The sequence below is a fragment of the Drosophila montana genome, unplaced genomic scaffold (assembly GCF_035044405.1).
Source record: "Drosophila montana isolate Dmon_TW-CO22-7 unplaced genomic scaffold, ASM3504440v1 contig_3213_1, whole genome shotgun sequence".
Taxonomy (NCBI): domain Eukaryota; kingdom Metazoa; phylum Arthropoda; class Insecta; order Diptera; family Drosophilidae; genus Drosophila; species Drosophila montana.
The window spans coordinates 1,461,630-1,486,947 of NW_026998093.1; the positions used below are offsets into that span (position 1 = coordinate 1,461,630).

The following is a 25,318-nucleotide window of genomic DNA, read 5'->3' on the forward strand; positions in this document are numbered from 1 at the left end:
TAGAAGTCGTGTACGGACACGCTCATATATATATCATATTTTGCAATTTTTATTGCATATATTTGAAACGATTTATTTACATTACAGGTGCAATAAGCTTAAAAAGACTACAGTGTGTGCATATATAACATTCATTCCCTTTTTCCTTATGAAAAGTAATCGTTATGTCGCCATTAATGCACGTGCGCTTAAATAAATGCATTTTTTGTTGTTGTTTGTAGCGCTTAAATTGTATCGCCCTCCTTCTAGATCCAAATATGTTGCTGTTATGCAGTTTTCAGGTGTTGTAGAACAATAGGCGCTATTTTTGTACAAGAAATGCCGAATGTAATTAAACACCTGTATTTACATAAGCTTCGCACGTTTTATATTGCTTACCCAGCCGAATAGCTGCACAGAGGGCTCCAAACATAATGAAATTGTTTCGCACCTCAGCGGCAACTCGTTTCTGTTCCTCCGCTGGGTCGGGCTGTGACTGTTGTAGACGGAACATTGTTAAAATCTAAACTTATTTGCGAAATTGGCAGAACGTTTTCTTGTAAGCGGCTACTACTTATTAGGGGGTACGCAACGGTCAGACAATCGCTAACGATAGGCAGTACTGTGAACCGATAGCTGAGTCACAATAAATAAACACCAAATAAAATATCGAATTCTGGAGCTGCGCAATTAAGCAAAGGATTAAATTTTTACAAATTAAATTAAAATAAATATAGCCAATCAGATATACAAAGAAAGGAAACAAAGCAAAAATCTACTATTCATTGAAGTGTTGCAATCTCCCAATAAGAACCCGTTTAAATGGTTGCTTTTCATACTTCTGTATTTTTGTTGTTTCGTGGCTTTTGTTTTTCAGTTTTGCAAATATATATATATATGTTTTTAACTAAATACACAATTACATATAAATACAGCTACGGCACACACATATACATGTAAATATATACATATACATATATATAGCTTTTGTGTATAATTATACAATATTATCAAGTCGTTATTTCGTATATATTTTATTTGTTTTTAAGCATATCGCTTTGTTTCCATAAATTTTTGTTTCTACTCGTATCTCCTGCATTCCTTGCTTTGTTCATTTTATGTCTAAATTCATTGCTGTTTTACACTCATACAACTATTTAAATTAGGCGCTTAACTGCTAATCTCACTACGACCCCTATTCTGCTTTAAAATATACATATGTCTGAACAGTGTGTGGTGTTGGTGGTGGTGGTGGTGGGGGGATGCCGTTTGATGCTGAGCTACAAATCTGATCAGAATCTGACAAGGGAGCATAAGAATCAAATTCGAATTGAAATGCAGAATAACTGTTAACATAAATAAAAAAAGGGACTTTGTATAAAAGTATAGACAAATAAAAGAAATTAATGAAAATACTTCTCAAAAATGCAACCAAATCAATATTTGATATTTTAAATTGAACATTTTTTGATGATGCACTCAATTTTGAATCTTTTACTCGCTTTTTAATATTTCTCCAAAGTTATCATTTTCTCTTTTTTTTTTTTTTGCCTATACAAAACTGCAGTGAAAAAGCAATGCAAAGCATTTCCTCTACTGCTGCGTATGAAAATATGGAACCTGGCAATTTTTTTCTTTTTTTTTTTTTTTTTTTGCTAAACGATCTTTAAGCATTATTTAGAATATTTTTTTAGCTCTTACATTTAAATACTACAATTGTTCTTTTCTTTGTATTCACTTGTTAACACTACACATTTATCAACATTTATTATTTATTTATATGCATTTATGTACTATATTTATTTGCATCGTTTTTTTTTTTCTTACCGAATCGTCCGAATTGAAATTATCTTCTCGTATACATTGGAATTTGTTGTATTTAGTTATTTACTTGAAATTCTTTATCAAAAGTCTATAGGAACTTTTTGCAAAATATTGAAAATTCTTAACAAAACGAAAACGGAATTTCAGTCGGCTGTGTTTTGGCGCGAAACTTAAGGTAAGCTGAGAACAACAAATAAAAACATATATATATAGAAAATAAAATAGGCAGATTTAATATTTTTAGAAAATAGTATTTTCGTATTTCTTGTTTTCTCCTGCTGTCATTTTTATACATACAAAATTGGAGTCGGGCTTTGTACAGAACTTGTTGCTTTCTATCGCACAATATTATATGATTAATATTAGCATTAGTAATAGTTTGTGTGCTTACTCCATTAACTAGCGTTAAACCGTTGCTTTTTTGCTTTTTGTTGTTTTTGTAATTGCTTCGTTTCAAATTGTGCCAATTTGCAAAATAAAACTATAACGACTAAAGCTAGAATTAAAATTAACAAAACTCACTTTCAGGGGGCCACAACAAAGCGCTCGGCCAATAATTACAAACTAAGGATCAACTAATTATAGTATGTTTATATAATTGTAGACTATATAATTAGGTTGCTTCTGCCTGCCACTTAAGGTATTTAAAATTTCGTTTAGACGTGTGTGTTTTTTTTAAATGTGTTGGATTGGAGCAAGAGGAAAGAGGGGCTTACAACAAAATTTAAATAATTAGGCTAGTTAAAAACAAATTGAATTTGTGTAGACTTTGACCCCAACAAAGCCGCCTTGCTTTGCGGGCTCACTAAAATGGCTGCATTTACAATGATTAACAATTTTGTTTTACAATGATTTACAATTTGTTTCGTGTTTTTACTGAAAATAAGAATTAATAATGTTTTTTTTTAAATGTTATATATAAGTTTTTAAAACAATGGGCAACGTTGACTATGTCAAGTGTCTCAGCGAATGCAGCAGAATTCTCGCACTAAACAATTTACAACAATCTCTTAAACTTTAAATGCTAAAGAACAATTTGAAATTGAAAAATTATTAATTTTCGCTTTTTTTTCGTATAGTATATAACAAATCTTTAAAACATTTCTAGTGTTTTTTACTCTTTTTGTTTTTTTTTTTGTTGTTGCACTTTGTGAAGCATTTTTTAAACTTTCAACTTAAACGAAATGACTTTTTGCTTAATCAAAAGATTTGTTTTTAGTACTTAGGATTTTGCGCTAACAGTTACAGCTATTAGTTATTATGTGTATAGGTAGAAGGTTGAGGGGGAGCTTGTTGTAAACCTATTGCCTCGTAAGTAATTGTGGCTATTGACGACTCTGCATGTGTGTGTGTGTGTGTGTGTGTTAATGAGTGTGTTTCTCTGATCTTTCGTTTTATAGGCCATATAGGCCATGATGCTGCTGGCGACGATTTTTCTTTTAGCTACTATTGAAGCGTTTTGCATTCAGGCTCGTTTGGTTTACGAATCAGATTTCAAGTTCATTCACACTTTTCAATTACAGATACGACTCAAATTGCATCTGAGTATTGCTTAGATTTCCAAGATTGCGGAAGCAGTTTGATGCGTAGTATGTGAACTTGAAATATGTGAGCAACGCCAAGGGCAAGCCTGATAATTCATCTTGCTAAGTTAGACCTTAACAATAACAACAACAATGTTTCGCTACAATTAAACAACTAACAACAACGTAAGCGTATACAGCAACAACAACAACGGCAACCGACAACAACCCGACGGACCAAGGTCTATGTTTTGTTAAACCGGCGCCGCCGTCGTCGCTGCTGCTGCTCCAGCGCCACAGACGCGATATCATTTGAGTCAACGGTCTCCTTAAGTCTGGGCTCGGGGAGTGGCTTGTCGACTCATCCATCGCGTTGCGCGGCAGCTGCGGAGCCGGCAATGCCATTCGTTGGCGATTCCACCTTGATGACGCCCAGATGCTGAAGCTCCTCGCTTCGCGGATGTTGTATGCGTCCGACCACAACGCCGCCCATGGTCACAAAGTTGCCATCGGCTGTCACGGCGCCCAATTGCATTGCGCTGGACAAATCACCCAAGGCGGCCACATTGAAATGAGGATGCGGCGAGCTGCCATTGCCATGCGAGGGCTGTAGATGCGATTGCTGCTGCTGTTGATGCTGTGCCACTGTCGTTGTGGATGGCAACGTCGTAATGGTAACTCCACGTTGGTGTTCGATGTGGTGTTGTTGCTGCTGCTGTTGTTGTTGTTGTTGCTGTTGTTGCTGCTGCTGCGATGGCGTTGACGACTGTTGATGATGTTGTTGTTGCTGCTGCTGCTGCTGTTGGTGATGGAGATGATGATGTTGCGCCAACGCCATGCGTCCTAGTCACCCCTCGTCCTCCTCCGTTTTGATCTTGACAGGAACGTAGACCTTGTCCATAACATGGATCTTTATGTGATTGTTGAGCGTGCTGGATTGGCGGAATTGTTTCTTGCATATGACGCACTCGAACGGCTTTTCACCTGCAAAGGAGGCTAGGATTAGCTGCGACCTTAAGTGCCATAAATAATGTACGCTCACCCGTATGAATCTTGACATGATTGGCCAAAGTGCTCAGCTGACGGAAATGCTTGGGACAGTAGTTGCAATTGTATGGTTTTTCGCCGGTATGAATTTTCAAATGATTCGTCAGTGTTGACGATTGACGGAACGTCTTATCACAAACGTTGCATTTGTAGGGCTTCTCGCCGGTATGGATCTTCACGTGGTTGGTCAATGTGCTCAACTGGCGAAATCGTCGATCGCACACTGTGCAATGGAACGGCTTCTCCGGCTCCCGGCCGCCGCTGCCGCTCGATCCATTACCCTCGCCCGAATGCTCGTTGTTGGAGTGACCGTTGCTCACATAGTGCGACTCGCCAAGCGTCGGACTATGCGTAGCATTGGCCACCAGGTGAGCGAGCGTGTGTGCCGAAGGTGGCGCGGGAGGTGCTGTTGGCTGTTGATCCGCGGCGGCGGCTTGCGCTGCCGCGGCCTGCGCAGCTGCCATTGCGGCCGCCTGGGCAGCACTGTGTGCCTCCGCTGAAATTCCGCTCAAATGCATGTTAAAGGGTAGGGCGATTTCTGTAGGCGCGGGCGGCTGTTGTTGCTGTTGATTGTGTTGCTGCTGTTGTTGTTGTTGTTGCTGTTGTTGTTGCTGTTGTTGTTGCTGCTGTTGTTGTTGCTGCTGTTGCTGCTGCTGCTGTTGTTGCTGCTGTTGTTGTTGTTGTTGTTGCTGCTGCTGTTGCTGATGCTGTGCATGCGCCACAGCTGCCGCATGGCTGGCATGGCTTGCCTGTGTAACAGTATCATTGTTGTTGTTGTTGGCGCTGGTGGTCTGCGGTTGCGCGGCAACAATGACAATGTCGCAATTGCTCATTGCCGCGGCGGCCTGATGTGCGTGTGGCAGGCTCTTGATATGCATCATAAGCTACCTAAGCACTTAAGGACTGGACGTGAGCACTGGGCGGGTGTATGTGTATGTGTGTGTGCGTGTGTGTGTGTGTGTGTGTGTAGGTGTAAGTGTGGGGGCGAGGGGAAGCGTGCGTACGTCTATGACAAGAAACTTCGTGACAAGTTTTTGGCGCGCTGCTCACAAATGCCACGACATGCTGGCTGGCCTGGTTGTGGTTTTTGCTGTTGTTGCTGCTCTTGTTGTTGTGTTGGTTAATGCCTGCGCATGAGAGAGGGAGAGAGAGAGTAGAAGAGATTAGAGATGAGCAATGTTGTGATTTTTGGGCATCAGCAGTTCTCAACCTGTGACTGTCAAACAACAGTAACTGATATCGATAAATTTAACTAGATGCAACAGCTGATTGGCACAGTAATGTAAATATTAAATGATCAAAGCTTTGGACTTTATCTGCAAACAGTGATATCTGTATCGAATTATGAACCTGTTTGGATATTAAACTCAATTCAAGTCACGTTGACTATCACTTCTTGGTATTGCTCAGCTCTAATGAAGCGAGAGATGGTGAGTGAATAGTTTGGCGGCATCTTTACATGTTATTGGCTTTTTTAGTATGCAAAAATATGTGAGGAATTCCCAAACTAACTGCGAAATGTTAAGAAATTATAATTCCATTTAAATTATTCATCGAATTGGCTCTGGCTCAGGTTGCTGCTTTGGGGCCTTTGTTACGGCAAAAGTTCTGGTCTCTAACGACTGTTTAGCATAAATTATAAAAGTGTTAGTGATTATGCATTTGAAAACGCGCCCAATGCATGTAATTTGAATTTTTGGCTCTGGTTTTTACGTGCGCCGACAGGTTCCACGTTCCAATTGCTGCCGCTGCTGCTGTGTCGCCGTTTCCCCCACACTCTCTTATACAAACACAAACACAAACACACTCACACACACATACACGCAATCGAACGCACACACATTCACGTTTTGGGGCGAACTGACAGCGTGTTACTTTCTCGCGAATTACATGTGTTTTTTTCCGCATTTCTCGATTTATGCTGCTTCGAAAGTTTCTGAGCCTGGTTGCCTGCCTTGGACGTCCTTTTGGATTTGTATATTTGGCGGCGACATGCAGAACGAAATTTTCAGTTTTTTTTAAATCCGCTCTAAAGTAGTTTTTCCACATTCGATCTTGTCGTTCACGTTCGCGCTCGCGCTTCTCACCTTGTCACCGCGCTGCTTCTTGTTGCCCCCTTCACCAACAAGCGACAACCACTTTCAGTCGACGTCGACGTCTTCACAACGCGCCACTCGGACACGCATACACACATAGACACCCAACACATATAGGCACACATACATAGGCACTCACATTATAACAGCAGCGAAAACCAAAACTCTTTTGAGGTTATGGGCCAACTGAAATTTTCACTATTTTTCACATGTTTAATAACACTAATACCCTTCAGACGTGCCTTTTTTATTTCGGGCATGTACACTCTATGCGCTGGGCGCGCTCACTCTTTGACCTACCTTTCCATTTTGTGCTGGTGCTGGCCTTTTCGTTTTCTGATTGGATTTTTCGCGGGCCAGGCAAGTGTGCACCAAGCACGCGTTTTGTTATTAATTCAGTTAAAACTATGCTTTAAAGCATTATTTATGGTTTTGTATTCATTTATAAAACGTAGAAAAATAGTAAAAATTGTTTTTTTTTTGCTTTTACTGTTTGCGTACCAAATAGACGCTAAAGAACTGGTACAATTGACCCGTTGAACTGGTGCAATTTAGAGATGAGATGTTAGCTTACCTGCGACTTGTCACAGGTGCACATTAGGATCACTTAACCTGTGACAGGTGCCAAATAACATTTAGTTTTACCTACAAATATGTTCAAAACATGGCAAATTTTAATATTTCTTCATAATTGATTTTAACACAATTTTTGTATAACAAAAACTGAAGCGACTTCGTTGTCGTGATCTAATAATAGCTTTAGTTATCCAATAACCAATTAGCAGCACTGTGGCCATTCGCGTGTAAACGTATCGCAATACCGTATATTATCGATAGTTGTTACAAGTCATCGATAGACTTTTGGCTAAAACATGCATTTCTAATGCGAAATTGAATCTGCAAGTTTATTTTAAATCAAATGCAACTGCTTATAAAAGTGTTCGCTTCCCTTAATAAATAGTGCGTTTTTATAAAATCGTGCACACGCGTGACGACTGCTGTGCGCCATTTTGGCCATTCTGCAGGCTCAGCTCGCTGTTGACTTTGTTCTTGCTGTAGTGCGACGGCTGCGACTGCGGCGGTGGCTCATCTGCCGGTAGCGGGCCGAAAAACAAAAGTTTTCAGGTTAGTATTTATTTATATTTGTTTAAGTTGTCTTTATGTACTCACCTTCAATTTGCACGGCCTTCTCGTTGCGGCAAGAGAGACGCATGCCATCTAGAAACTGCTGGACAATGCCTTTGCTTTCTGTGCTTTGCCGCCTCTGTTCGGTATTGTTATGGACATGTGAATGGGCTCGCTGCTCTTCTAGGGCGCGCAACTCCTCCTGCATGGCCTTTTTGCCACGCTCCACTACTGCATCGAGTGGATCTTCCTCAAAGGCATGACTGTTGCTGTTAATGGGCTCGTAGGCATTACCATTACCATTACCATTGCCATTGCCATGGCCGGCAGAATTGTGATTAGAGTTCACCGAGGCCGTGGTGCGTTCATCCTCCTCCCCCTCGCCCTCGCCCTCTACATCGCCAGAGCCAGCTGTTTCACTACTTCTCTTTGGTCCAGCTTCTTCCGGTGTCGAAGTGGGCGTTGGCGTAGGCCGTGATTCTTTAGCCGCCTTGATTTGGAACAGCGAGGAAATGTTTTCCTTGGCGCCATGCACTTCGCTGGATATCTTACTGGTCACTGAGTCCATGGCCCTGCCCACGGATTCTTTTGTGTTTGCTGCTGCTTTGGCTGCTGTGCTGCCCGCCTGCTCCATGGACTGTCTGGCATCGCTGGCCATGCGCTGTGCGCTCTTGCCTGCCGCATCGACAGCATCTCTGGCACCATCTGCTATACGCTGGGCACCTTTACCAGCTGCATCGACCGCTTGACGTGCACCATTTACCACGCGTTCGCCCGCAGCCTCAACAGTATCGCGTGCCCCTGTCGCCGCATTATGCATTGCCATCTGCACAGAGTCGCGCGTCTCAAGCAGCTTGGATTCTATGACGTTGCCCACACTTTCTGTAGCTTTGATAGCCTCTGTCTTCTGTTCTGCAACCACACTATCTACATGCTGCTCGAGCTCGTGTAGCATTTGCTCACCGTCCGATTCCAGCTCCTCCACGGAGTCGGCCAATGGTGTGCCAGGCATTTGCTCCTCAACCTTGGCTGTCACATCGACGCCATTGTTAATGAAACGTATCTCGTTCACTACCTTATTGCCGTCCAGCGCATCCTCTGTGGTCGTTATTTCAACTGCCAGTTGCTCATCCTCCTCGGTTGGCGGCGTGGGCGTGGATATTTGTATTTCTGTTTGCGGTGCATTTTCGTTTAGTGGATTCTCCTCGACTGTATCCAGACTGTCCACAAGCTCGGGCGAGGTTTTCTCGATTTCATCGTGTCTCATGGCCGCCTCGTAGGAGAAGTTGCGGATGGGCGTTCTCTTAATAGTTTGTGGTGTGCTCGCATTGCTGCTCTCCGGATAGGGAGTATGCGGACGCAGCTGCTTCTCCTGGCTGCTCTCTGTGGCCAGCTCTTGGGATGGAAATTCGCTTGAATCTAACGATTCTGTTGATGATTTCTTAGGCGATGGCGAATCCGCAGGTGGCGTTGGCAGCTTTGCTATGGTCTCCACTGCTCCTGTTGCTGTTTGGTTTGTGGGCTGATTGATTGGACTTTCTTCAGGTGCCGTCGGCTCTATTTGCTTCGACTTCAATTCATTTGCTTCGCTCTCTTTTGGGGTAGTTGCTCCGTTTGTGGCAGCTTCAGTTTGTGTTGCCTCCTGCTTCTCTACGTCTTTTTCTAACAACGGCTGCTCCTTGTTTCCATTTAACTCATCTGCTTTTGGCTCGGCCATTTCTTTCGTTTCTTTCGCATCAACATTTACTGTCTCTATAATTCCATTTTGTTCCGGCTCCTGCTTCTGTTCTACTTCTGTGTTGGGCTCCTGCTCATCTGTGCCATTTTGCTGCTCATCCGAAATATGCTTCACTGCCTCCAGCGTGGCCACAGCTGCACCCACTGCTGCTACGCTTGCGCCCATTGCGTTGAATCCTTGTTCCCTGTCCGTTTCGGTGTCTGTCTCCTTCAATGCCTTTTGCTTGGAAAGACTTCTGCCGCTGGCGCTACGCATCTCCACATTGCCATTCAGATCCTTTGGCTGCAGCACAAAGCTGCGACTCATATAGCTGTGGGGCTCCGCTGGCGTTCCGACTGTAGCCGAAAGAGTGGACGATCTGGGTAAGCCCTGTACCAGAATGTGCTGGTCGCCAACGGCTATGTCGAGCAGACGCAGATTTTTGAACTTGGAGATCTCGCGAAAGGTTTTCAGATGATGTCCGCTCTCCGAAAAAGTGGTAAAGAACTTGTTGGCCTTGCTCAGCACGGCATAGAAGGAGGAGCCCTTGATTAGCTTCCAAATTGGTCCATTCTCCTCGCTATCGTAGTCATAGAAGCGCTGAAAGACCAAACTCTTGTTGCGCACCGACTCGAAGCTGCGATAGATGCTGCCCACATTGGTCACGATAAAGATCTCGCTCGCCTTGGATATGTGCATGAAGATGATCTGCTCGGTCTGGGAGAGATTCTTCTGCAGTTCCGTGAACTTGGGAAAGACAAACTCATTGAGGCGACCGGTGAGAAATAAATTCCCACTGCCTGTCAGCACCAGTGTGGACTCTGGTCCACAGGCAAACTGCTGCACTGGAGCATCCAGCTGTATCTCCACGGGATGCCCGTCATAGTCTGTCTCCAGATCGCCAAGCTGCTGCTTCTCATTCGAGCCGCAGCCAATCAAGCGACCCTTGGCTGCAAGCAGTAGGAACTTGTATTGAGGATTGACCCGTTTTAGTTTCACTTATCTGGCTACTCACTGGTTAGCACCACAAAGTGCTCGTTGCCCGCCTGCAGAGCCACAAAGTTGTCCGTTTCCTCGTTTTTAGATAGATAATCATCAAACTCCTCCAAGCGGAAGGGCTTTCTAATAATCGCACATGGCTCCTCTTCGACAATCGCATCTATAAAATGCTGCGCCACGTGCGTGTCCAAGGGGAATATGTTGCGACCCGTAAAAAATATCTCATTCGAAACTGCAAACGGTGCAAACGAGATGTGTCAAAGGTCATATAATTAGTAGTTGTATGGAATTAATTTAATATTTTCCAGAGCTTTTTTTAATGCAACTTGAGCATATTTAAGCGAATCTTGTCACCAAATGTGTAACGTATAGAAGGAGACCTTTCTGACTCTATAGAGTATTTTCCTTATCTGTATTACTACCCGTCTCAATATATACATGATCCTCTGTTCGCCCTTGTGTGTGTTTCTAGGACATTCTCTTGCTTAGGTTCGCCTTTTTTTCCGTGCTCCAAGCTCGCTGTTAACCCATTTCACATTAGTCTACTATATCGAATGACTCCTATAGAAAAACCCCTTAAACAGAATATTTTTACAAGGGTATTTAACTTTTAAACAGAATATGTTTGCAAGGGTATTTAACTTTCGACTTCTCGTAGATACCCTTATTTTCTTATTAAAGACCCTCTGGTACTCTATAGAGAAGGAAGGAAATAAGGCTTTTGTATAAAAATCCTTTCATTTCTTTACAAAGGGTATTTAATTTTCGACTTTCCGCATATTCCTTTACCTTCTACCCTAACTTCTTGTCATCAGACGTCGACAAGTTAAGGGATACATTTAATTTTTGGTTTGCCTATCGAAAAGTCACATATCATATTCAAAAGATCAGACTTTTCTGTTTGGAGGAAGACGAAAAAACTATGCACATCCTCAGTGAATAACTAGAAGGAATCAACTGGGCGAAGAGTTTTTCTGCCCAGCTCAAATCAGGGCTGCTTCAGTAGGACGAACTGCTCCCCTTCATCGGGGTTTACTTACGTTATTTTTATTTTGTTAGTAATATTCTGCAGCATTTTGGTCTACTTTTTGCCTTTTATAAGCCCTAAGCTGTGCTCCCTTTCCCTGTTAATACTTACGTGTCAATATCACGGCCCAATTGTTGCCAAAGGCTGCATCGCTGATCTTTAAGCCCAAAGTTTTAAGCGACTTGACGCATGTCGGTTTGCTGACTATATCACCATTATTATTGTTGTTGTTGTTTTTGTTGCCATGTCCGCCAATGCCCAGCTGACCATAGTGATTCTCGCCCCAAACAAAAAGACGTCCCGATTCTGTAATTGATAAGAACATTTGGACATCAACTTTTGACCAATTTTGGCTGTTGCTTTTGTTTGACTACAACTTTTCTTTATTGATTGTGTGTGTGTGTATGTGTGTGCGTGTGTGCGTGTGTCACTGCCAATCCCCGAAATGTCCAACTGTCGAAAACTGCCTTCACATGACCCGCTTTACGTTTCAATTGGTAACGCGCTTCGGTTTTGGTTTTAGCCTTTTTGACTCGCCGTTCACTATTTATTTCCTTTACATGCTTCGTGAGTGTGCCCCATATTTATGGTAACACGACCCGCTCCCCGCCCCGCAGCTGACCTCATTAGATGCCGCCCACGGTGTTGGATTTGTGAAAGCCAATTTAGCTTTGATTTGAAGTGCTTGGTCAGCCTTTTTAAACAGACTTACAGCTTATGGAGTTACAAACAGGCTTTCAGTTTGTGCAGAATAACTTATGTAATAGGGCCGAGAATAATCCTTAAAAATGAATGCCCAATCTTGGCCAGCTTGGCGGTAATTATCCTCTTGTGCCCATAATTTAGCCATTGAGTTGGTTCAAGCTGTTGGGGTTAGCATAAAAGTGAAAGTGCGCTGCGTGTTTATTATTTAAAAGAAAATTGCAGCCAACATGCAACACGGCGGCAACTGGCACGAAGCGTGCCACAGACACCACAAAAGACAATTGGGCAAGTCGCCGCGTCTTGACCAGGTTGTAATATGCAGAGACTTCTACAAAATGGAAGGGTTGTTTAGAACCAGCCAAGTTGATAGACAGACAGTCAGTGGACAGGTGAACAGATGGACAGACAGCCAGGTAGACAGACGGGCGGGCGGGCAGGCAGTCCGTCTTGTTAGTGGACTTTCTTGTGCATGGATTGGGGTCAGTTTCTGTGTTTTGGCCATTTACCGCATATAACCGCACTCTGATGCGGACCGGATATCAAACGTTTAACCGGATCGTTTTTGATATAGAAATAGCTTTGCGTATTTTCCGCCAAATGCGATTTGCCCAGCGTAAATATCGCACCGCTGCTCGGTATATCCATCTTGTCTATATTTTATACTCTAGATATACTCTATATGCTTAATGCGTTTATATTTGTGTATTTTATTTAAATTTTTTTGTTGGTTTTATCGATTTTGACATTAGGCTTGTGCATAATTTGCCGGCTGCACTTAAACTGAAACTCATTTGAAATTTTTATCACCAGCTATATGTGTGTATATATGGCATATATATGCATATATATATGTATATGTGTACAACAGAAAACAATTTGTCGTTGCGTGCTCGCAACTTTGATATCGGCAGCAATAGAACTCGTATCGTTAGACCGTAAACCCAATCGGCACTTGTGGTCAGTTGAACGTTTCGGCGTGTACTGGTCAAGCGGCCACCAGAGTTGCCCGCTTCTAGCCAGGAGTTGTACACACACACACACACAGACACAGACACACTCACACATACACATACAAACTCCCACATTTGCAGCCCTGCTTGGCTAGCGCTAGGTCCTGGCTAACTGAGTGGGTTTGCCCCCATAAATATGCTATGAAAATGTTTTGTGCTGTACGCCTGGTTGGTTGCTTAGGCGTCTTGTTCGACTTGCCTCAACAGCTGCCACGTTATTTGCAACAGTGAGTCACCCTAACCCATGGCACTAGGGTGGCGCAATGCTCGTGTTTAGTTAAGTTATTCCAAAGTGCGAATTGCCTCAAACTTGGTTTGTGTTAATGGCATTTGTGAGTAATGTGCGCAAATCTTGAACTGTTCAAATGTTAAAAATAACAAAAATTATATATTTATTTGAGGACTGGTCAGTCCAGTTGACCTGTTGACATTTGCATAACACAGTCGACGATTTTTCGCCAGAATCACATTTGCTGGAATTTTGCCGATTTCAGCCCTAAAAGTTAATTAATTCGTCTACTCTGTATGTAAAGTAGCCTACTTCGAATTGGGGTTTCTTTTTATGGCCTTTCAGGCGCCTCGCCAGTTGATAAGTTCCTTTGGTTGGCCGACTAAATAGCCTGATCACGGCTCACACTTGTGCTTTCGCAGACAATTTGCGTCAATTAATTGATTTCTAGCTCTGTGTAAGAAAATTTTCCATTCTATTCTTATGCAATTGTGGAGCGTCCCTCTCGCTCCTAACTTGGCCCTGAAATGCCGACGCAATTTGCAGGCCATGCGATTCCCATTCAAGCAGCTGCGTGCTTGTCATTAATGTGTCTATTATAGAACATTAAAAAATTATACAATGTAGCTAAAGAAATCTATAGCTAATATTGGCAAAGTCAACGGATTGGCTAAGCAATTGACTTGGGCTTGGCTAAGTAAGTAGTTTGCCGGAGGTCCTAGGTTAGGTTGGGTTAATGCCGATTAACCCTCGACTCGCTTTGACCATAATGTCCTCCGATTTGGAGCTTGCAGCTGACGATGTGATTTTTGACGGGGAGGTGGATCGTTAGTTCCCAGCCTAGCCAGTTGCCTTTAGATGTGCCTGCAGCAGATCTTTCTCTTAGCTACAAATTGTCTAGAGTATTTAGAGCATTTAATCGCTTTGAGAGGCTTTATAGTAGATCTGCATAGTTTGCATAGGTTTCTAATCCTTGATTGGTCGATGGCCTTAAAAGCTAGATAGCTATGAGATATATTGCTGAAAATTGGTATTACGGGTGAAGTCGACTATTCTGGGTTAACTACCCAATAAAATGTATCTATCCCTACTAGACAAACACGCAATATACTCCTTTATCGCTTAAATTTTGTTTACCTGACTATGCCTTTCAATAAGTATAACAGAGTATTCTGCGTGGAGTCTTCTCTTTCCCGTCTAATGTCATCTTTTCTAAACTATTTAGCAAGTAGTTAGTCTTAGCATAGTTTTAGACTGTGCCTCTTAGTCGGTTGTGCAGGAGTTGGGATGCAGCACATTGCATCGGAATTCACGCGAATAAATGTTATCTTCTCTTAGTCAAAAATCTCAAACATTGTTATTTTAAAAACTGTTATTCTTCGCACAAACCAACCTCTTCATAAGATATGCAACCAAATTTTTAAGTGTTACCCCGCTTTAACCTCTTTAAAATATAACCAATACAGATTCGATCTCGGACTATAACTCAACTCGTACTTATCTCCACGTACTTTTTATGATCTACAAACCAATACAAAAAACTGACTATATCATATGACGGGGCGTGTCCACGTTTTGTACAACACGAAGCCACAGCGCTGGCTACTCATATATGTACACTTAGCTCGTATAATGACTATATATATGCTTGCCTCTCCGTCCGTCTGCCCGTCTGTATAATTTACGAGTATCGTCTGAGGACTTTGTGTATTCAACTGGCCAACTGCAACTGGCTGCAGTTATGTGAGCCCCTCTGCCGAAGGTGGTGTCAGTTGCCAGTTACCAGTTACGGCCGTGTTGCATGCCGCCATTTTCGATATGTGTGCCGACTGTCGGCCAATGTGCCAGTTACTGGCTCTTTGCAGCCTGCCCCGCGGTTGCGTCAAAACTTTCTGCAAATGCAAATTTGCACAAAAGACACGTTCCATTGAACTCGAACGTAGGTCGGCTTTTGGTCTTAACGTATTTTTAGTGAAATATCCGAAAGCGAAACCAATAATAAACTTCCAAATACACCCAACAAATTGTTATAATTAATGGCGAGTACATTGAACTCCGTGGAACGTCTTCGTTGCTGACGTAAACGGAGACAGCTGTGACAACTCTCAAGTCTCCCTCGTAATAGGTTGACAAATCAATCGGCATTTAGGGAACCCAAGTCAAGTTGTCACCGACTCCTACCTTTGACCGGTTGATTGAACTTACGGCTGCGCGGCTTAAAACCAATCGATTTGAACCTGGCAAATGGAGAGCCCTTGGGTTAAGCTAGGTAGCCAAAAATAAATAGAATTGTTTGCCTGACCTTCAACAGCTGCTGTCAAGTAAGCTGTAAGCTTTTGGCTACAAGGGCTATATGAAATGTCAATGTGTATAAAGGTATCTACGAAACTGTTTTTAAGTGAAAATGGGCTGCTTTAAGCTATGAATGTAGGGAATTAAGATATCTTCATATCTTATGCCAGCCAAATCCAGTATATGGATATGATTTAAGGAGAATTGGCAGATATTATATTATATGATATAAGACTGGATATAATTTTAAAAGATACGTAGAAGCTAAGCATTAAATTATTTCGTGTACACTTAGCAGAGGAACTTTAAGAATTAACTTACTAAAAATCTTTTGAAATCTATGTCCTTATCTTTAAAGTTCTCTGATTTTAAATGGTCTTATTCCATGCAAAACTCTAATATTCTTTAAAATGCAGAAGATAATCTAATGGACTATTACAGAGCATCTTTAAGTTTGTCAAACTTTTAGCTATTTTGTTATTCCGCTTTTCTTGCACTATAAAAGTGGAATTTTGTTCGCCTTTTCTTGGGATTATATTTGTTTTTTTTTTGGGGCGTTTCGTGTGCTTTTCATTTCGTTTGCATTTGATTGGGTTAACCCCCAGGCTTGACCCACACGGGAGCCACAATCAACGTGCGAATTGTGTTTACAAAAACCAAAGCAAAAGGTGCAAAAATGTTTGTATTCTTGTGTATTTTGATTGTTGTGGCCCCAGTTGACGTTTTATTTGGTAGGGTGCACAATGTCAACGTCATGAGCACGTTTCTCCAATTTATTTAGCCGTCTCGCGTGGCCTTTATGATTATGTGGGCAGGAAACACACAAAAAATATGAAATTAGCTGGAAATTAGCTGCAAAGAACTAAAACATAGTCTACTTTTCTGCGTTGGACAACGCTCTATAATTACAGAAGCACACAAATGAGCGAGGAAAGTGAAAGCCAAGTAAAGGTTGTCGAGGAGCAGCCGCAGCCCGAGGAAGCAGCCAGCGAAAGGGAAACCGTTTCGAAGGAAAACGAAACAGCCTCCAACTCTTCAGCTGAGCAGCAACCCGATGAGCCTGAAATGGAAAGTAAAACGTTGGCAAAGCAAACCACAACAGCTGCCACTGAAAGTGAAACTGAAAACCAGGAGGCGGTGGATGGTGCCACAAGCCGCCTCACAGCAGGCGACACATTGCCTGACCAGGTCAAGCCAGAGTCCGCGCAGCAGGACTTTGCGGACTATGAACAGCATGTGACTTATGCGGCCGACGGCGGCGCCATTTACACCGATCCCAGCACCAAGCAAAAGTACAAATGGTGCAATACCGAAAACAATTGGCAGCCACTGACGGTCGATGAGGCGTCCACGGCGGGCAACCTCTATGAGAACGAGCACTACAAGTGGTGCCCGGAGACGCAGAAATGGTTGCCCAAACAGTCAAGCACCTCAACTACCGAAACGGAGCACTACAAATGGGATGCGGAGCAGCAAAAGTGGTTGCCCAAGCAGCAGCAGCAGCAGCCACAGGCAGCGCCTGGCCAGGATGTGGTCTATGGCATCGATGAGAATGGCGATCGCGTCTACACAGACAAAGATGGTGTCGTCTTCTTGTGGGATGCCAGCAAGTCTGCTTGGTTTCCCAAGATCGATGATGATTTCATGGCGCGCTATCAGATGAACTATGGCTTCATAGACAACACCAGTGCCGGCGAGCGTGAGAAGGAGGAACGTGAGGCAGCTGAAGTCAAACGCAAGGCGGAGGAACTTAAGCGCATGACAGCCGAGGCACAGGCGGCCATGAATGCGCCCATCCTGGACAAAGATGGTGCCCCAACAGCATCTGTTACGGGCAAACGCAAAGCACAGGAGCCGCCAAGTAAGTGCACTGGTTTTAGCTTTAATTCCTCTTTAACTTATCTCCCGCTTAACATTGCAGAATGGTTCGAAGTAGATCCCACGCAGAACACCAAAGTCTATGTCTCCAATTTGCCTCTGGACATTACCATTGATGAGTTCGCCGAGCTGATGGGCAAATGCGGCCTGGTCATGCGCGATCCGCAAACGCAGAAATTCAAACTTAAATTGTATACCGAAGCGGATGGACAAATCAAAGGCGATGGCTTATGTGATTATATTAAGGTGAGTTCGTATAAGATCTGATCTTAGATAAGATAAGATCTAAGATTACGAAAGAAAGGACATTATTGAAAATTCTTGTAGAAATGTGGTCTAGAAGTGCTTTAAAGCTAAAACCTGATCCGATATGAAACGACTTTGCAGATATGTTGGAAAATTAGTAAAGGTTGCAATTGCAGAAAAGTTTTTAAAAAGGAAACTTTGTTTAACCGATCTTTGCTTTGGCAACTATAAGATATAGTCGTCCGATCCGATCGCCTTTAACATTTGTGCTGGCAGCTCGTTTTGTAAGATTGTATACTCTTCAAGCACATGAGTTAGAGATCAAAGCGAAAATATATTGTCCAAATAGGGATCTTTCTTATCATTAAGATATAGCTATATATCTTAATGCCAGATCAGCTAATACTTACTTCATTAACGAAGTTGATATTAGAAAAAAATCAAATCATTTTTGTTTTGTTTTTCTTAGTGTTGTGTTTGAAACTTTATTTGTTTGTTTAACTAAATTAAAACTGCTTGCATTAATTTTATAGATATTTTAATATGTATTATTAATGTTATATTTGTTTTTATTATTATTATAATATGCTCATAATATTCAGTTTGTATTCTTTGCTTTTCATTCGTGTGTTTAAGATTCACCTTACTTCTGCTGACTATTTTTCTTCTCTGTTTTTTTTTTTTGCATAATAATGATATACGTATATATTTATATTTGTTTTTAAAATTGGTTAGTTGTTGTTTACTTGGTAACTTTAAAATGCATTTACTTGGCTACTAAAAATTGCTTTTCACTTCTCAGCTTTCTTTCATTTAAAACAAAAAAAAAAAGGAAACACAATTTGAAAGAAAAATGTATTTCACGTGAAAGACACTCTGTACTTTTTTCCATCTCATTTTTGTTATTTTTTTTCTTTCGCTTTTGAGGTACATATTAAAAAATACAATAAATTTACATTTAAACATACAATAATTATTAAATATAAAATATATTTATATATAACCTAGTTAGTTGTTAGTACAATAGTTACGCTTAGCCTTTGCAATGGGTTTCTTCTCTTTTAGGCAATTTATAGATAGATTTTGTTGTGGTTAAAAAAAGATTCTTATGTTATGCGTGGCTTATAAATTATTACTTCCTGGCCAGTCGGAACAACTCATGGGCGGCGGAGGCTGAGGAGGCGTGGCCTTCTGAGTAAAGTTGTAAACACATTAGGCTGACAAAAATGAGGAGAGATGCGATCCACTTAAGATTAAAAAGCATTATATTCTTTTGCTCTAATTAAATACGCATTGTTCTGTGCTTTATATAATTCATAAAAAAAAGCTGTGTTCTATGCTTCTTCTTTCTTTTGTTTGATTTATCTTGAAATGCTTTTGCTAATTGCCATTTTGGTTATTAAGGAAACAATGTGGGTGTGCGTGTGTGATTGAGTGCGTTTATCTGCTAGTTTTATCATATATCATATCATAGATTTATATATGTATATATATTAGCTGTACATTACCATATAGAGCTCGATATTGAGTGCGCGCGTGAACTTTTGCGTGGAAATATTTCATTTATCGCATATTTTCAAAAAAGTGCACGACTATTGCAAATGTTGTTTTTGTTTCCTTATAATGTTTGATTTCAACTTTTTCTTGCTTTTTCCTTTATTGTAAATAATACTTTTACTTGTTTTATCGCATAAAACAAAATAAGAAACAAAAGAAAGAAAACACGTTTACACCCAAAAGTTTTTTGACGATATGTTTACTTTGCCGTTGCATTAGTGTTGGTTAGTGTGCGTCTGTGTGTGTGTATCTGTGTGTGTGTTTGGGTGTGCGTGCTTTACTGCATGTCGTTTAGCCTAATGGCCTCCTGTATCCGCTTGAGCTTCTTCTGCTCCTGGGCCTTTATCTGCTTCTCGCGCAGCTGCTTGCGCTTCTTGCGCATCTCAAGGAATTTCTGCTGATCCTCGGGACTGAGCGCTGCAATGCGCGAGGCGTATTTGCGACGCTTCTCTTCCAATTGGGCAGCTACCTCGGCGTCGGCAATTTGTTTGGCTGCCTCGAGCTTTTGCTTTTGCTGTTCCGCTTTGGCGGCGGCGTCGGCTTGTTCCGCTTCCTCGCGTTGTTTGCGTTCTTGTTCGGCGCGTTGCATGTCCGCTTCCAGCTGACGATTGCGCGCCTTTTCCTCCTCCTGTAGCTCCTGACGCAGTCGCTCCTCCTCTTCGTCTAGCTTACGCTTATCGGCCTCGCGCTGGGCAATCTCCGCCTCGCGCTGGCGTTGTATCGCCTCGCGGCGCGCATTTTCTTCGTGCAGACGCTTCAGTTCGCTCTCTTCGAACCGTTTCACCGCCTCTATACGCTCCAGTTCCGCACGCTTCTCCTCCTCCTGCTGTTCGCGGCGTATTTGTTCCAGGCGCTGGCGTTCCTGCTCCTCCAACTGCTCCTGTATGGCCTTCTGCTCACGACGCTTTGCCTCGTGCGCCTCCTGTAATTTGCGCTCCTGCTCCGACTTGGCCTCCTGCAGTTGCTTCTCATACTCTTCGCGCAGACGCTTCTCCTCGGCTAGACGTTCCTCAGCATATCGTCGATCGGCTTGCTCCTGTTCTGCCTTCTGTTTGCGTAGCTGTTCCTCGCGAGCCTTTTTCGCTGCCGCCTCACGCTCTAGCTGAATCTGTCGGCGTTTCTCGCGCAAACGCTGCGCTTCATCGTCTACGGCACGTTGGCGTTCGTCCTGCGCTTGCTTCTCCTTTAATCTCTCCAATTCGCGCTCATGCTCCTCTTTGCGTTCCTGTCTCTGCTGCTTCTCCAGCTGCTCTCGCTGCTCGCGCTCCTGTTTCTGCTGCTCTTCCATGGCCCGCCGACGCAATGCATCTGGCTCGCTTTGCGGCTCATGTTGCTGCAGTTGCTCTCGCTCCCGTTGCTGCTGCTGTGGACGCTCCTGCTCCTGCTCCTCGGCTGGCTTGCGTTGGCGCTGCTCCTCAAGCAACTTGCGACGTCGCTCCATTTTCTCCTGGCGCATACGCTGCTGACGCTCGCGCTTGCGCTGCTGCCGGCGTCGCTCCTTCTGCCGCTCACGCTGCAGCTTGCGATCGTAGGAGGTCATCTGTTGCTGTGTAGTGGGCGTGCCTGGTTGGGCAGCACTTGTTGATGCCACCTCATTGCTGATCACTCGCGGCTGCTGAGTTGTGCTCACACGTGGCCGCTTGCGTGGCCGCTGCTGCAGCTGATGTGGATAGTTGACATCGTTGGGGTGCGTCGGCTGCTGCTGCTGGCGATTGCGTTGTGGGTAGCGACGATTGCCGGGGCCTCGCTTGCGGGCGGGAATAATCATTTCCTCAGCGCTGCCCTCGGCCTTAACGCGGCGATGATATCTGCACACAAACAAAAAGAATTAGCTGCTGTTCACAAGATATTAATGCTAATAAATAACTAGTATAATGATCATATATGTAAAATATTTCCTCTTTCTTGCTTCACAGGTGGAGTCTGTAAATTTGGCTCTAGAGATTTTGGATGATTACATTCTGCGCGGCCATAAGATACACGTGCAGCGTGCACAGTTTCAAATGCGTGGCGAATACAATCCGGCCCTAAAGCCCAAGCGCAAAAAGAAGGACAAGGAAAAGTTGCAGAAAATCAAGGAAAAGTAAGTAATACCCGACAATTCCCTTAAAGAAAAGCAGCTGAGCATTCTATTAATTTACAGATTGTTTGACTGGCGACCCGACAAAATGCGTGGCGAACGTTCGAAGAACGAGAAAACGGTCATCATCAAAAATCTTTTCACGCCGGAGCTCTTTGAGAAAGAAGTGGAACTCATTTTGGAATATCAAAACAGTTTGCGCGAAGAGTGCGGCAAGTGCGGCATAGTCCGCAAAGTTGTCATCTATGATGTGAGTACAAAAAACTCTAAAACTATTATATGTTGATATTAACTAAGTATAATATCATTGCAGCGGCATCCTGAAGGCATTGCGCAGATCAACATGTCCACACCCGAGGAAGCCGACGTTGTCATACAAATGATGCAGGGTCGGTACTTTGGGCAGCGACAGCTCAGCGCAGAGCACTGGGATGGCAAGACTAAGTACAAGTGAGTCGCAGTTGAGAGTTTCAAAAGCAGAAAATCTAAACCCAAATGTATTCCTTTGCAGAATTGATGAGTCAGCTGCTGAGGCGTCTGAACGTCTATCCAAATGGGACGAGTATTTGGCGGCCGAAGAAGCCACCAAGCAGGAGGCAGAAGATGCGGCGCGCGGCAGTCCGAAGGTTTCAGATGACACTGCTTAAGGTGCGTGACACTTTTATCCCATTAGTTATCCAATTAACAAATATTTTTTTGTGTCTTACAGTTGCCTGGTGAGTTGAATGTGTTTTTGTTATGTTTATTTTCTACGTACCTGCGATCCTTGCCACGTCGGTCGATGACCTCCAATACGACCTCATTGGCCAGCGAATTGGGATAGGTGACATTCCAGCGGCTGTAGATTTTATAACGATTCGCTTCACTCACTTTTGGCATCTTGTGCTGGCATATGAAACGCAATTTGTCCGGACAGGAGCGAGCCGACCAACGATATTTCAAGCTCGGATCGTAGACAGCGCAATTATTATCCAATGGCTTGCTGTTGGAGATAAGTTGCACATAGCTAAAATTGTTGCTTAAACATTAAACGACCCGCAAAATAAACTACACAAAACTCAATCATAATCGGATTCATACGTACGTCGGATCCATTTGGCTAAACGCATCGTATGTCAGATTGCGGCCACTAATGCTCCATTGCCAGTTGTGGTTATGATGATCGTAGGTGCCGCCAATCCATATGGGATCGTGTTCTGCCAATTTCAAAGTTTTGTATTAATATTCATAGTGAGTTCTTTTTTTTTAATTATTTCAATTTACCGCCCGATATCGAGTCCTCGCGTTGCAAATAGATTCTCAGCTTACGGTCGGCAAACTTGGTGGGCTCGGCCAGATTGGCATTCTTATCCTTGCAGAAGAAGTGCGCCTCCAGCCAGCTGCTGCGCTGCTGCACCAGCGAATAGCAATCGGTGCCGACGCGTTGGAATTGTGGTGGGCACATGGCATACATGCGACGGTTGTGCGCCTTTGTCGGTGGCACAGCCACGGCCGCGTCCTGTGGAGCGGGCTCATTGGCAAAGCTGACACCGGCGCTGGCTGCGCTCATATGTAACTGTGCCTGGCTTGTGTGCGCCACTGTAGAAGATGGAGGGGGGCATTAGGGTTGAGAATATGATAATTATTAGATGTTGGCCGTACAACGTGGCGTATGCGCAATTTACTTACATAAACCTAAGGTAATTACTAGGCAGCTCAACATGATGTGGCTGCGTTTGCTGCTCATGTTGCACTCTTGACGATTCCTTGCTGCAATTGTTGCTGCTGTTGCTGTTGTTGTTGTTGCTCTCGCTGTTGTTGTTGTCGTTGCTGGGCTGGCAATTTATTTTCCTTGCTCGCTGGGTTTTGCCGCTTGGCAACTTTTTACATTGCAATTGAAATGCTGAAGCGCTGAAAAACATAAATAAATGTTGAAACATTTATTATACGCTGAACTCAACTCTTAACTCATCTAATGCTGTTTATCATATTTGTGGAAAATACAAAAAAAAACCCCTGGCAAAATGCTTGCGCGAATGGACGTGGCGACGCCGGCGCAAAGACAAATTGAGCTGGCGAGTGAGATTCTTGAATGGATTTGTGTGATTTATTAACGAGCCATTCATAAACAAATTTGACGCTCGTTCAACTGACCAAAAAACAATTCGCAACTGGCCCAGCAAGAGCTCACGTCTTGGGCCAACGCCTGTTGTCTGTCAGCACACTTGGCTCATATGGCTGTCGGTGTGTTTATGTGGATTTCCACTTAACACTTTCTGAAATTGGCTAGCTACTGTTGTGTTGCATTCTATTTTCAATTTGTTGACTTGTGTGTTTGTAATTTACCTTGGCCCATTGGGCGTGACACATACAGTTTAAGCTGTCTGTAAATATCAAACGGCTTTTAAGTTCCAGTTGAAATAGTCAATTGTTAGTTCGTTTCACGTGCCATGTTGCTGCTAGCTTTAATATAAAATTAGCTATTATTTGTTGGCTAAATGATGGCCTGTTTGTGCTAACAAAATAACTTTCAGTGCATACATATTCAGAGCAGTTTGTATGTGTGGCTCATTAACATATTGTCAGCTCCAATGACACTAGCTGCATTTGGCAGCTGGATTAATCCGTCGAGCCAGGAAACATATTTATATATTTTTTTTTCGCTTCCTCTCAGTGATTCTTTTACTTTCGCTTCCTTAGTGACTAACAGCCAATAAAATTCATTATGAGAATCGCAAAGAAGGGCGATATTTTAAAACTTGGGGCACAAAAGTTAAATTAATTTTATTCCTAAGCCTAAGCGCCCTTCCAATAACAATTAAGTATTACTTGAATATAAATATCATTTGTTAATTTTAATTAAACGACGACTCTGGCGCTGCTCGTACTCGTAGCACAGGCGCTGCCAAATGCCCAGGCACATGTGCACCAGACGCCGGTCGTGCTTCTTGGGTTCCCCACATGCGAATCGATATTGTGCGCGTATTAGAAGCTTGGCCCGTCGCAGTTGACCGCGTTGTATGAGGGATATGCTGTAGTAGAGCTTGCAGCGCGCCTGCACAAAAGGATCGCCCAGGCGCAGGCCGATTGTCAGCTGCTGGAGCGAGATCTGACCCGCTGCCTTAGCGCAGCCTTCGAACTGGTCGCCGAGCGCCGAGTAGCCGCCACCCAGCGTCGATAGCCAGCACATAAGTTGCTCCAGCTCGATGTGCTGCCAAATGGTGTGCATCAACATATCCGCCCACTTGTAATCGATGGCCAAACGCTCTGGCGGACGGAATGCCAGCCACAGCAGCTGGACACCTAGATCATGCAGCAGCCAATCGCGCAACACCTGCTGCTGCAACACTTCATGCAGCACATAGTTGCCACTAACCGCGTCCAGCTCCAATAGCAAACGTCGCACAGTTTTAATCTTAGCCTGGCCCTCACCACCGGAGAGCACTTGGATGCGGTCTGGAACTGGACAATTGTAGAAGTGGCGACGCCTCGAATAGTCGCAGACGCACACAATTAGCTTCATGCTGAGCTTCAAGCGGGGATTGAAGACAGCTTCAAGCGAGTTTCTTTCAAACTTATTTTATGATAACTAGATCTTCACGGCCGATCAGACCGTAATACTTTTTTTTACATTTAGTTTATGCTTATTTATTGTACGTGTATTATACAAACAACTTTCTATCTAAAACAAATCGTCTTTTCATCAGAAAGCCACGGCCCCAAAGTGCTGCCTTCTAACAATTTTATTGCCTTACTTTTTATAACCAATATATATATATATATATATATATATGCTTGTCTTGCTGGGTGTTTGTTATTTATTTTATTCAAATTCAGAAAGAAAGTAAATGAAAATTGAGAATTTTCCGAAATGGTTTGAGTGCTCTCTATTTTAAGTTATTTTGCCGTAGTGAGGACGCAAACCACGCCATGTTTTTTCTGGCCCGCCACGAAGTTGCGTTTTTGAATGAAATTTTGTCAAATAAGTTTGATTTTATAAATTCG

General features: G+C 43.1%; 6 protein-coding genes across 9 annotated transcripts in view; 1 reads left to right on the forward strand and 5 right to left on the reverse strand.

Annotated features, from left to right (window-relative positions):
- Positions 1-27: 27 nt before the first annotated feature.
- Positions 28-599, reverse strand: LOC135432738 (uncharacterized). The gene is made up of 2 exons (XM_064688537.1): positions 379-599; positions 28-301 (listed from the first exon to the last, which is right to left on the reverse strand). Exons 1-2 carry the CDS (start codon positions 491-493, stop codon positions 267-269), a joined length of 150 nt encoding a protein of 49 aa, XP_064544607.1. The 5' UTR covers positions 494-599; the 3' UTR covers positions 28-266.
- A 3,134-nt stretch (positions 600-3,733) lies between these two features.
- On the reverse strand, positions 3,734-6,973 carry Aef1 (Adult enhancer factor 1). Of its 2 annotated transcripts, none has more exons than XM_064688549.1 (3): positions 6,770-6,973; positions 4,369-5,500; positions 3,734-4,302 (listed from the first exon to the last, which is right to left on the reverse strand). In XM_064688549.1, the coding sequence occupies exons 2-3, from the start codon at positions 5,252-5,254 to the stop codon at positions 3,875-3,877; spliced, it is 1,314 nt and encodes a 437-aa protein (XP_064544619.1). In that variant the 5' UTR covers positions 5,255-5,500; positions 6,770-6,973; the 3' UTR covers positions 3,734-3,874. The 2 variants fall into 2 exon arrangements, with proteins under 2 accessions (XP_064544619.1, XP_064544620.1); XM_064688550.1 differs by having other exon boundaries at positions 4,031-4,310; positions 6,770-6,968.
- Positions 6,974-7,399: 426 nt separating this feature from the next.
- Positions 7,400-12,687, reverse strand: LOC135432753 (uncharacterized). The gene is made up of 5 exons (XM_064688561.1): positions 12,549-12,687; positions 11,449-11,643; positions 10,327-10,542; positions 7,640-10,261; positions 7,400-7,559 (listed from the first exon to the last, which is right to left on the reverse strand). Exons 1-5 carry the CDS (start codon positions 12,685-12,687, stop codon positions 7,438-7,440), a joined length of 3,294 nt encoding a protein of 1,097 aa, XP_064544631.1. The 3' UTR covers positions 7,400-7,437.
- A 3,791-nt stretch (positions 12,688-16,478) lies between these two features.
- On the forward strand, positions 16,479-22,396 carry barc (RRM1_TatSF1_like and RRM2_TatSF1_like domain-containing protein barc). The gene is made up of 7 exons (XM_064688548.1): positions 16,479-17,434; positions 17,495-17,697; positions 21,171-21,337; positions 21,398-21,584; positions 21,648-21,784; positions 21,846-21,982; positions 22,044-22,396. The coding sequence occupies exons 1-6, from the start codon at positions 16,495-16,497 to the stop codon at positions 21,979-21,981; spliced, it is 1,770 nt and encodes a 589-aa protein (XP_064544618.1). The 5' UTR covers positions 16,479-16,494; the 3' UTR covers position 21,982; positions 22,044-22,396.
- rgn (regeneration) overlaps positions 18,357-25,318 on the reverse strand; it is a 53,155-nt gene continuing 46,193 nt past the window's right edge. For 2 of the 3 annotated variants that reach the window (XM_064688546.1, XM_064688544.1), the window contains 5 exons: positions 23,003-23,224; positions 22,598-22,912; positions 22,419-22,530; positions 22,092-22,340; positions 18,357-21,062 (listed from right to left, as the gene is read on the reverse strand). In XM_064688546.1, the coding sequence (XP_064544616.1) occupies positions 19,532-21,062; positions 22,092-22,340; positions 22,419-22,530; positions 22,598-22,912; positions 23,003-23,060 (2,265 nt within the window). In that variant the 5' untranslated portion in view covers positions 23,061-23,224 and the 3' untranslated portion in view covers positions 18,357-19,531. The remainder of the gene's footprint in view (positions 21,063-22,091; positions 22,341-22,418; positions 22,531-22,597; positions 22,913-23,002; positions 23,225-25,318) is intronic. The other variant, XM_064688547.1, reaches the window with a different exon arrangement.
- LOC135432722 (uncharacterized protein F58A4.6-like) lies at positions 24,062-24,940 on the reverse strand. The gene has a single exon (XM_064688514.1). It carries the CDS (start codon positions 24,834-24,836, stop codon positions 24,156-24,158), a length of 681 nt encoding a protein of 226 aa, XP_064544584.1. The 5' UTR covers positions 24,837-24,940; the 3' UTR covers positions 24,062-24,155.

Coding starts and splice junctions, on each gene's coding strand:
- barc (XM_064688548.1), top strand. CDS start 16,495: ATGAGCGAGGAAAGTGAAAGCCAAGTAAAGGTTGTCGAGGAGCAGCCG. Junction 17,698..21,170: donor GCTTATGTGATTATATTAAG/GTGAGTTCGTAT, acceptor CTTGCTTCACAG/GTGGAGTCTGTAAATTTGGC. Junction 21,785..21,845: donor GATGGCAAGACTAAGTACAA/GTGAGTCGCAGT, acceptor ATTCCTTTGCAG/AATTGATGAGTCAGCTGCTG.
- LOC135432738 (XM_064688537.1), bottom strand. CDS start 493: ATGTTCCGTCTACAACAGTCACAGCCCGACCCAGCGGAGGAACAGAAA. Junction 302..378: donor CTGTGCAGCTATTCGGCTGG/GTAAGCAATATA, acceptor GTACAAAAATAG/CGCCTATTGTTCTACAACAC.
- LOC135432753 (XM_064688561.1), bottom strand. CDS start 12,687: ATGGATATACCGAGCAGCGGTGCGATATTTACGCTGGGCAAATCGCAT. Junction 11,644..12,548: donor TCAGAGTGCGGTTATATGCG/GTAAATGGCCAA, acceptor TATCAATTACAG/AATCGGGACGTCTTTTTGTT. Junction 10,543..11,448: donor TTGGGCCGTGATATTGACAC/GTAAGTATTAAC, acceptor CACCGTTTGCAG/TTTCGAATGAGATATTTTTT.
- Aef1 (XM_064688549.1), bottom strand. CDS start 5,254: ATGATGCATATCAAGAGCCTGCCACACGCACATCAGGCCGCCGCGGCA. Junction 4,303..4,368: donor TCATGTCAAGATTCATACGG/GTGAGCGTACAT, acceptor GCAGGTGAAAAG/CCGTTCGAGTGCGTCATATG.
- LOC135432722 (XM_064688514.1), bottom strand. CDS start 24,836: ATGAAGCTAATTGTGTGCGTCTGCGACTATTCGAGGCGTCGCCACTTC.